A 10244-nucleotide genomic window follows, 5' to 3' on the forward strand; every position below is an offset into this window, starting at 1 on the left:
TCCTAGCTGGCCCGATCCGACAAACGAGGTAAAATTATATGATACCTTCTTGGTGCACCCCATCTCGATGAGTCGAATGGCATCCTGTCTTGTCACGCCTGCTAGCCCCAGCGACAGTGAGGGGGAGGAGCACTGCAATGGCTAGGCGGTCTTTGCACTCAAGTGGGTGCGTACTATGTATCTTGTGGGCCCGTTTACTTCTTATTTTGTGCCATCAACGTCCTATCGCATCTACCCGCTCTTCGTCCTTACCGTGGACCTAGTTTGCCCGTTTCCTTCCCTACAGGGTAACGGAAATAACGTGCGGCTTGCGCCATTTGGCTTCATCCTTGTGTGCTTTCGTCCTGAGACAAGCGCGTCGTATTTCTGCCTGTGCAACAAACTCTCCATAGGCAGAGTCTGTCATTCCAAGTGCAGCGAAAATGACATGCTCCGCATGTGGTAAAGCGTCGAACGAGTAACAGAGGTCGTATGTTCCCCCGATAGGACCGCGCCGCAATTCCCCGATCTGGATCTGATCGAGGAAGATATGGTAAACGGTCCATGAGAAATAGCCGTCTTTCACATCCCCAATCTCCTCGAAACTGCACCGATTGTAGTTCATGGCTCTGATATTCCATAAGATGAAGATCCCTTCTGGTGCATGGATACGGCAGAGGATCGCGGCTGTCAGGAGATAGTCGTTTCGACTCATTTTCTCATAGGCAGCGGCAAGAATCCGCGCGTATGGTGGGATGATGAACTTGAGGTCAGAGACGCAAGCCATCCCGATTTTATCGCAAAGAATGCCGAGAATTGTTTTGACGAAACCTCCTCTCCTGATTTGTGACAGCGTACCACAGAACAAAGGGGATAAGAGCGCCGAACGTAATGTGGTGGACTTGTGGGTGACGTACACGGTCTTGGCGGGGCTGTCTAGGAACTGCCGCACCTCACTGGAGATCCACGGGCGATGCATGGTTCTCCCGCGATTCTCTCCGTCCTTGTCGTATGCAGCAATGACTGTTATGGTGCTGTAGAGCGATGAGAACGAGACCACTTGTTCCATCAGCGCGTCCCCAGACAGACATTGATCGATGGAGACAAGGTCGATAAAAAGGTATCGAACGCCCATTTTCTTGGCTTGGTGAACCGCGATTGCAATATTCTTGGAGCCGCGGACCTCGAGGTCCCCATCCCAGCGCCATGAAAGAACAGCAACTTTGGAGACGTCATCGACAGGGAGCTTCACCAGCCTCAGAGGCAAGTGTCCCGTCCCCATTGCGCGTCCCAACCCGACACCGTGGAATAAATCCTTCTCATTGACTTCGTCAACCATGAGTGCCTTGAACTCAGAAATGGCTGGGATATGTTCTGCAATGCGAGTTGCAGGCCGGCGATGGTCGGGGACTCTGCCATCCGTGGCAGCTCGGGCGACCTCCGCGGCGGCGGCAGACGGGGAGGGAGGAACACACGACTCGCTTGCGGCAGTATAGGAGGCTTTAGACAAATATTCTGTGTCTTCTTCGTGATGGGATGACCTGACGTCTAAAGAATGTGAGTTACGAGCTTTTTGTAACGCGGGGCAGAGTTTCAACATACCCGTTGGTGGCGTGGTAGACGGAGCCGGCGGCATGATAGAAGGAGCAGGCGGCGTGATAGACGGAGCTAGCAGTATGGTAAAACGGGGGTTATGAATTTGGCGAGGCCCAACCCTTGTCCCATACAAAGTTGAGGCAGTAACGCCAAAAGAGAGGCGATAGCAAGAGATATGTTCACCAAGGCCGGTGCGAGACGAAGTTGAGGCGAGGAGGAGCTCGGCTTAACCGGCTGCCTTTGAAGACGGGCATTACAGCTCTGGCGGACCTCCATGAGAACGTATGCGTGGCTGCCCAACGTTGGGTGACTTTGTTGTGGTGTTGAACCCTCGAAGTGATTGGCTGTAGCTCGTGTCAGCTGTGCCGCCCATCACGAGGCCCAGCCAAATACAACCCAGTTGGAGCTCGCCGTTATATCAGGCAAGAATTACTCCAGCCTGTCGCACTTAGGCCTAATCGTTAGTAGTGGCCAGTACGGGTGCTAAAAGATGTTTTTTTTCTTTTTGATCTTGGCGCTCTTTGTTTGTTCTGGCACTCGAAACACCTGGTCGCTAATGAGTGGGAGATCTTTGGTTTCCCTCCTTTCACACGTCATCTGGATGGACTCGAAGGGCATCCTGCCTCGTCATTTTACCAGCTTTGGGTTAGGGCGCCCACAGGACCGTGATAGCGAGTAGGGTAGTTCGCCTGTTAGGTACCTTGCCAAATTATAAGGCTGGTATCGGGCTTCGACCACCTTCTTTGTTGCTTCGTTTTATGCCCAGCGTTTGGTATTATCCCTACAGTTTCATATCGAGAAGGATACATACGACCATACCCACTGGAATATACGGGATCCCGTCCGCTCTCCCCTAGTCAAACCAGTAAGGGGAGGACTGGCTAGCAAAAGCCGGGTCGCCAGCCAGCTACGGCAAAAAGCGATGCAGGGCAGGAAGAAGGCAAAGAAGAAAAGAAAGACGCAGGTTTGAGACAAGTTCCCCCGACGTTCCCCATTTCAAGGGACAACCAGCTACTTAAGGATTCTACTCGTGCCGATTCTTAACCGCCTCCTCCATGAACCGCTCGTAGGCAGCCTGATCATGGCCCGCGAGGAATGACTGCATGGTTTCCTCCAAATCAGGCCACCAGTCGGCGTACTTGTCTGTTACACGACCATAAGTGAAAACGGACAATCCGGGATTCGCGGCGAGCTTTTCCCTGCAAGCGATAGCGTCTTCGGTGGGCGTCGGGTTCTCGACAGTCTGCCAATCGCTTTCCTCGTAGTCGTCAAACCCTGTCCGCGTGGGCGTGACGTTAAAGACGGAAAAGCGCGCCCCTTGCTCCACGAGCACGTCGAAAAATCGGGCCCAAGTGATGCATTCCGTCTCGTCCTCCCAATCGGGGCTACCGTGGGCATCGGCGTTGGCCAAGGTGACGGAGAGCGGCCGCCTTGCGGCATTCTTGCCGGGCTTTTGGAGCAACGAAGCCAGTTCACTCCCGACAAATATATAACCGAGCTCCAGCTCTTGGAGCAAGGGCGCCGTCGTGGGATCCCAGGGCAGGTCTTCAGTCCGCTCAAAGTGCGCACCAAGAGGTGCGTATTGCGATCCGTAGAATCGAAGGCGCCGGGCCTGGGGGAGACGGTTGAGTATCAAGTCCCCGAGCCTGTCCCTGAGGTTCAGGTAGGCCACCTGGTTGTTGGTTACAAAGAGCTTATCGGGCTCGACCCCGTCGCCATACAAGGACAAGTCGAAATCTTGCATTCGGGACAGGAAGCGCCGCCACTCGTCCGTGGACAGGGAAGGGCACTCGCGGGGCGGAAAATTTGCGAGTTTGAGGCTCGTGATCGGTTTCGTCGTTGCAGCGGCGTCGCCTCGCCTCGCCAGCGCCTCCATGACCGTGTCGACGAGGGCATTGTTGCGAATGACTGGCGCCTCGTGGCCGTAGCAGTCAAAATACAGGCACTTGCCTTGCCCGTATGCACGTTTCCCCCCGTCCTTGGGTTTTACCTCGAAGGTGGAGGGGAATTCGAGCACGATGCGGTCGAGGTGCGACAGCGGCAGAGCGGCGCCCGACTCGTCGCGGCCGGTGAGCAGGGCGACGAAACTGGCCGGCAACGGAGGCGCAGTCTTGTCCCTGCCGTCGCCGCCGCCGTCGGGATAAAAGGGGGGGTCGACGAAGAAAATCAGCTCCCGGACCATAGCGCCGTACTTGCGGACCACCAGAAGCGCCGAGTCGGACACGTGGGTCCTCGCCCATGTCAGCGACAGCGACTTGAAAATGAAGGCTTGGTGCAGCCCGACGTCGCGCAGGCGGCGGCAGGCGCTGCTGAGCCGCGCCTGGTCGGGCGGGTTGAGCGCGCCGAAGACGGCGACGAGGAGCTCCGTCGAGAGGCCGCTGAAGGAGGCCATGGCGGCGATGACGGCGATTATGATTGCAAAGTTTGGCCTGGCGAGGACGGTGATGACGGGGACATGGTGGCGGAGCCCCTTATGCCGCGCTGGTTTTGCATCCTCAAATTTGAAAGATGGGACGACGGCGGCGGCGATAAATACGGATCCAGACCGGCTGGTAACGCCATGAGGGCGGTGGAGTCGCCGGTCTCTAATGAGAGGATATTGGGCTCCCAAGCAAACCAGTTCGGAGATGACTACACCACAGCGCCGGGTATGACGATATCTATTCCCGGGGCAGCACAAGCCTTCCTCCACCCCTGCACGATAGTGTCAGCAGGTTGTTTGCCGTAAAGCCAGGCCTGCTGCTGTAGAAAGTGCTCAACCATATACCACCATATACCACGTGGAAACTACAGCTCGGGCTGGTTCATCGGAGCAGCAGCAGCAGCAGCGCCTCCAGGGCTACCAATCCGCACTTCGTCTCTCGGGAGGCGGAGTGGCGGCGGCGTCAGCAGGGAAGCCGCAGTCCTTCGTGATTGGCTCGGCGAGACGCGCCCTTGGCGGCAGCTGCAAACCCAGGAGGAGCAACAGCCACGGCGCCCCCAATCACCGTCTTTTTCAGCCCCCACGGCCGGTATCGGCTGAGCCCGTCGTCGGCAACGAGCCGTACAGCTCAATCTTGCACCCCCATAAAGTTCCGCGCTTCCCGCCCCCGCGCGTCCACGTCGCCCGGCTTTGATGCTAGGGAGCAGAGGCGCTTTGATGCTGGCGAGCAGAGGCAGCCGGCCAGACCTCAGTAGCCTGCATGGGCTGAGGGGATGATCCCGAAACGAGGCTTCCCACCCGTGGCGTTGTTTTATGTATCATTTCCTTCAGCATCCTGTCCAATCAATCCAGCCGCGCCCGTCTACGCCCGTCTCTAGGAACGTGACACAACATGACTTTGGGGTATTATCGCTGATACATAGCATGATGCAATGTTGCCCGGCTTTGCGCGCTGCGCCCCAGGCCGGCACCGCACTCTAGCCGCTGCCTCCCTCGTGCCAAGCGCATGTTACTGGGAGCCTTACCAGCGGTCCATGGCCTTGGATTGCGGGCTGGAGATATTTAAACCAGCTGGTCCCATCCTTCGCGACCGGAAGAGTTGCACGCCAAACACGCATCTCCCTCCTCATCATTTCTTAGGTACCTGCTACATCTTGCATTTCCCATCTTTTGCTGGTCGTGTACAGCACCTGTCAGGAGTCCATCATGGCCCCCCAGGCGTGCTGTGGCGCCGATTCTTCGCAGAACCCGCCCCTACAGCCCTACAGCGACATCTCAGGCACAGGCGTGAGTAACGTCCTTTTTTCTGCCCCTGTTCCCAGGCACCGTGCTCACATGTTCCTTGATATCACCAGGTTATTGTCTCGTTCATCGGAAGTGCCTGTCTCGTCTTGGTCCTCCTCATTGGCAACTATCTCGCTTGTTTCGACCCAACAGCGAACCCCTTCGCCCTCGATCCCGATAGCAGCGATGCCGCCTGCAGCCCTGGGGCACCGGCCCCGGACCCCATGTCCAGCGACAACTCGGCAAACTGGTGGCGACCAAATCGTGTCGATTGTTGGTTTCTCGGCCGGGTTAGGCGCAAGAGAGGCCCGTGGCGCAATGCTAAGAAGGCTTTCGTCGAGGTTAGCGCCCCCGTCGCTGGGTTACAGGTCCGACTTCCGCCGCCTTGCCTATCCACTAACATTTTTGGTCGCCGCGCAACAACTTGAACCGCAGTGCATAATGGACATGAGCGATGTGCAGCTGCTCACCGGCCTCGCCGTCCTCGTCAGTGGCTTCTTCTCCCTCCAGTGCGGATCCCCGAATGGACCTCCCATCTCGGCTTACCACTGGCAGATGGTGGTGAACCTGGCGTGGTTCTCCATCATCGTGCACCTCGCGTCCCTCTCCGTCTTGCACACGCACCTCCGGCGCAGCCCACGCATGCGGCTTCTCCGGTTCACCCTGTCGCTTCTGCTCCTCGTGCTCCTCCTGGTAGCCATTGGGCCGACCGCTTTCTTCAACTGGAGGGGCCCGTGGATCAACTCGAAGATCGGTGCAGCCGGTTTCGTCTACGATCCCAACACGTCTTTCTCCGTCAGCGCAGCCAACATGTCTTCAAGTGCCATCTGTTACTTTGACTTCAGCTATGGATTCAGCAAATTCAACCAAATCAGCTCCGAATTATCGATCAAGTTTTCAGAAACCCTTGCTGCCCAGGAGGTTATTCTCTCGATGACTCTTTTGGTTTCTGTCTTTGCCACTAGAACTGTCAAACTTTTCAAGCCTCTTTCTTCCGCTTTCAACTCATCTTTGCGAAGATTTGCTAGTAAAGCCTTGCGAAGCGTCTTTACAACACTCCTCCGCTCAACGTTTCCTTCAAAGTCCACGCCTATAAGGCTGCAATTATGGAGAAGCCTCTTTCTATGGCCTTGTGTGGCAGTGTTCTACTGGGCTCGTATTCTAGCCGACGCCTTAACTTCTCAGCTTTTTGAGGTGCGGGTTTATCCTAAATCAAACTCCTTTTTTTGAGAGTGGGACCTGCTTGCTAATAGCTTACATTTATTGCCAAAGGTTGTCGCAATTCTATTTTCCCTTTTATGGGGAACCTTGAAACTGTTTGACCTTCGGGGGTACAGCCCGGCGCTGTATGAAGAGGAAAGCAAGTTCACCTTTGGCCAAGTCCTCCCGGTACTCCTCCTTGTTGGCTCCGCATTCTCAGCAAGCAACTCTTTCCTCAGCAGGCTGCTAAACAAGAGTCCCACGTCGGACTCAACAAGGCAACCATCACCCGCTTCCGGGGATGACACAATGATACCGACGAGTGATACAGCCGAACAGGTCGGACTGGCAGCAACCGAAAAGGAATGGGATTTAAACACTGCCATATCCAACGATTGCTACGCCAGCAACTCTTGGTTTGGACCATGCGTCGTGTTCTTAATCCTCCAGTTTACAATCACTCTATACGCACCATTAACTATCCGCGTCGTCCGATCCCAGGCCCACAATTCCAACATAGGATACGAGGGCCCACTGTCTAATCGACCAAACCAATTGCGACTTGGTCTCCAGATTTTACCTGCTCTTTTCGAGCTTTTGGCACCGCTTCTCGTGGCTATATCACTCGATCAAAAATTAAACGCTCACGCAAAAAGAGTAGGACTATGCTGATATTCGTCTTGGTTTTTACACCGAGTTTACTTTTGAAGTTTATCTTCCAGGTCCTAATGGAGTATGCCCCCCGGTCCGCGGAGCAGCTTTCATATTCAAAATCTTTAATCTTTGCTACGTTTTCTTTGGGCTGGTTCGGGGTTTACGCAGTAATTGTACTTTTTGATGTATTTGCACATGTATTACTGCAAAGGGCCATATGGATCGGTAACAGAAACTATGGTCCATCTGGCTGTAAATCCAGGTAGCTAGGTATATAGAAGAATGTCTACAGGTTCAGGGAGGTTCCGACTCCCTGTTTGTGGACGCCTGGGTCCCTGTCCTCCTGGGCGGGTATGCGGTACCGAGCTTTACCGGCAAGCTCCCACCTAATTACTGGTTGGTAACGCCTCCTCCCGCGATATAAACGGCAAGATTTCTTGTATAATGGTTATTTGGAATGACTGTGCTATACTATCGACGCGGCTGCAAAGGGCATTTGCTAATTTGTCTCTCCAGAGCGAGAAACACAACCAGCGTCTCCCAGCAGTTCGTTTCCCTATTGCATTCCCTCCCCTCCAGCCTGATGCCAATAACAAGGCATTAATTAAGCCTACCTACTCCCATTTGGTAATTATGACCTCGGATCGGTTTAACGAGGCGTTCGCATCCCTTGTTTCACAGCGCGGCTGGTAGGTAGGTACTTACTATGCATCTCGCATACATCTCTTGAATTCGAGATGGCTACACATTTGACCTGGGTTGTGGCTGGCAGCAGTCGTCGGACGGTTAGCGGCCCAGCTCAGCGCGCGGGGGAGGATCGCAGAAGCGATATGCGCGCGTCTGGCGTCACAGTAATTAATTGATGCCCCTCGCGCATGAAAGCGAACGCTGGCATTGCTACAAGTCCGATCGACAGCATGCGCTATATGAGCGAGGGGAATGGAATCCGATACCTGCTCGGAAAAAGGAACGGCTGCGCCTTGGCACGGAGAGCAGTAGCGGGCATTTGGCGTGCTGCGGATTGCGGCTCGCTCGCGTGTGGTTCCTTGCCAGCCCGCTCGCTTGGCACAGTCGCCCTGGCCCTGTTTGGCTTCTGCCTGCGGCGATCGCAGGCGTCTCGAGTGACACAAACAAGCAGCACGTCGACCATCTTACTGTCGGATGTTCATCGGGGTCTGGTATAAGTGAAGCACGAACCGACCGGCAAATCGACGTTTTTGATATCCATTTCCATCATCCACAGCAGCCTCACTTACAACAGCATTATCTTCTCCACCCATCGACCCCTCTCGACATAACAACAAGCTATTTAACCCAACATTTTTTTCCTCGCCCTCCCAACCTCTTCGACACGCATCCAACCTTTGCGACAAACATCCTCCTCCACGTTTAACCCCAAACAGGGTGTTCCCGCGCCATTTCCGCCCCAAATACTAACACCCCCACAAAGAGACTGAACCTAACTTACACGCAACCACAAACGCGATGAAGTTCGAGACCTTCGGGGCCTTCCTCATCGCGGCCGCCATGCCGGTCCTGGCGTACCCGGCCGCACCCGCCTCATTCGTGTCAGGGGCCGGCGAGGGCGCAGTCATCGAGCAGCGCGACCCCATCGTGCCAGACGTGGGAGCCTCCAACCGCCAAATGGCGCAGAGGTGGCGTGGCTTCGCGGGGCAGGAGCGCCACCGCCACCGCGGCCCGCGCCCGGCCAGGGAGGTCGCCAGGGGTGAGTCTTCCGACGAGGCCGACGCCGCCGCCGAGGTCGAGCACCGCGAGGCCCCGAAGAACAACAAGGGCAAGGGCCGGCCGCCGATTGTCCGTCCCCCGATCGTCCGTCCCCCGATCGTCCGTCCCCCGATCGTTCGTCCCCCGATCGTCCGTCCCCCGATCGTCCGTCCCCCGATCGTTCGTCCCCCGGTACTGCCGCCGCTCCCCGTGCTCGCCGGCCGGTCCACCGACCGAGGCGCCGCCGCCGAAACGATCGAGCGCCGCGAGCCCAAGAAAAACAAGGGCAAGCCCCGCCCCCGCCGGCCAACCGCGTCCAGCTCGGCAACGAGGTGGTTCAGCAGCAGCAGCAGCCGCCGCAGAAGCGGTCCGAAGGTGGCGGACCCTCCGAGGCCGAGCTCGCCGACGCGCTCGAGGCCGTCGCCGGGTACCTGGACGAGAGCCAGCAGCAGGTCGTGCGGCGCGCCGTCGTAGCGGCGCTGCTTGCTTGAGTGAGTCTCACTTGGTTTGCTTTCCTCTTCTTGTCCATCCTCCCTCTTTTTCCTTTGTCTCCTCCTCTCCCCTTCTCCCCTTCTTTCTTTTGTCTTGTGTCCTTTGGTCATTTGTTTGGGATGGTCTAGCGGACGGTTCCACGACGTTCACGGGTTTGCTTTTTTTTTTTTATCTTTTGGGTCGGCTGGCTGGCTGCCTTGGGTATCTTTTTCTCTGGCGTTTTATAAAATCTTTCTCCTTGGCATGGCTATTCGGCGCAAAGGCGGGGATCAGCGTTGGTTTTCCTTGGAAAGGGCTTAGGTACCTGCCTAGGTGGTGGCCTTGTGTTAAAACCTGCAAGCTGCATTTTATCTTCCATCACTAAGCCCGGATGCCTTTCGTTACTGTGATGGGGTGGTAGTCGAATCTCCGGATCGTTTTGGGCGTTCCTTGCCGGCGAGTTGTGCCGATTGTCGTGGGGCGGTCCTCAGCTCCGTGCCACTCTGCGCTGATGGAAGCAGCCGGCACATCTCCCCAAGTTGAGGCGGGCACGCCTACCACAGGCAAAGGGAGGGTCGCTCCTGCCCTCTCCGCGCCTACCACAAGCCTTATAACCCCGCTCCCAGTCCATACTAGACATAGAACACTTGGGACGCCAGTTTTGGTATAGCGGTTATAAGGATGGGTCGAGTCGACACTGGGACCCTACCTATACTCCGTTGCGTTAGCCGCCTGGGTTACGACTCGGTGTACATATAATCTTTTACCTTGCGAGGGTAGGGCGCAGTAGTTAGGTATCTTGCCAAATTATAAGGCTGGTACCGGGCTTCGACCACCTTCTTTGTTTGCTTCGTTTTTTTGCCCAACTTTTGGTATTATCTGCACAGTTTCATATCGAGAAGGTCACATACGA

General features: G+C 55.9%; 5 protein-coding genes across 5 annotated transcripts in view; 2 read left to right on the forward strand and 3 right to left on the reverse strand.

Moving 5' to 3' along the window:
* Window positions 1-280: 280 nt before the first annotated feature.
* On the reverse strand, window positions 281-1609 carry GGTG_03548 (hypothetical protein; the record flags this gene model as incomplete). Its single annotated transcript, XM_009221329.1, has 2 exons — window positions 1582-1609; window positions 281-1527 (listed from the first exon to the last, which is right to left on the reverse strand). Exon 2 carries the CDS (start codon window positions 1316-1318, stop codon window positions 281-283), a length of 1038 nt encoding a protein of 345 aa, XP_009219593.1. The 5' UTR covers window positions 1319-1527; window positions 1582-1609.
* A 772-nt stretch (window positions 1610-2381) lies between these two features.
* On the reverse strand, window positions 2382-4375 carry GGTG_03549 (hypothetical protein). Its single transcript, XM_009221330.1, has one exon. The coding sequence runs from the start codon at window positions 3965-3967 to the stop codon at window positions 2600-2602; it is 1368 nt and encodes a 455-aa protein (XP_009219594.1). The 5' UTR covers window positions 3968-4375; the 3' UTR covers window positions 2382-2599.
* Window positions 4376-5203: 828 nt separating this feature from the next.
* GGTG_03550 (hypothetical protein) lies at window positions 5204-7289 on the forward strand (the record flags this gene model as incomplete). The annotated part of the gene is made up of 4 exons (XM_009221331.1): window positions 5204-5284; window positions 5353-5622; window positions 5717-6475; window positions 6554-7289. The coding sequence occupies 4 exons, from the start codon at window positions 5204-5206 to the stop codon at window positions 7151-7153; spliced, it is 1710 nt and encodes a 569-aa protein (XP_009219595.1). The 3' UTR covers window positions 7154-7289.
* Window positions 7290-8620: 1331 nt separating this feature from the next.
* Window positions 8621-9351, forward strand: GGTG_03551 (hypothetical protein; the record flags this gene model as incomplete). Its single annotated transcript, XM_009221332.1, has 2 exons — window positions 8621-8950; window positions 9181-9351. The coding sequence occupies 2 exons, from the start codon at window positions 8621-8623 to the stop codon at window positions 9349-9351; spliced, it is 501 nt and encodes a 166-aa protein (XP_009219596.1).
* A 672-nt stretch (window positions 9352-10023) lies between these two features.
* GGTG_03552 (hypothetical protein) overlaps window positions 10024-10244 on the reverse strand; it is a gene marked incomplete at its 5' end in the record, with an annotated part of 1812 nt that continues 1591 nt past the window's right edge. Inside the window, one exon of the mRNA XM_009221333.1 lies at window positions 10024-10040. The remainder of the gene's footprint in view (window positions 10041-10244) is intronic.

This window comes from Gaeumannomyces tritici, assembly GCF_000145635.1.
Source record: "Gaeumannomyces tritici R3-111a-1 unplaced genomic scaffold supercont2.2, whole genome shotgun sequence".
Taxonomy (NCBI): domain Eukaryota; kingdom Fungi; phylum Ascomycota; class Sordariomycetes; order Magnaporthales; family Magnaporthaceae; genus Gaeumannomyces; species Gaeumannomyces tritici.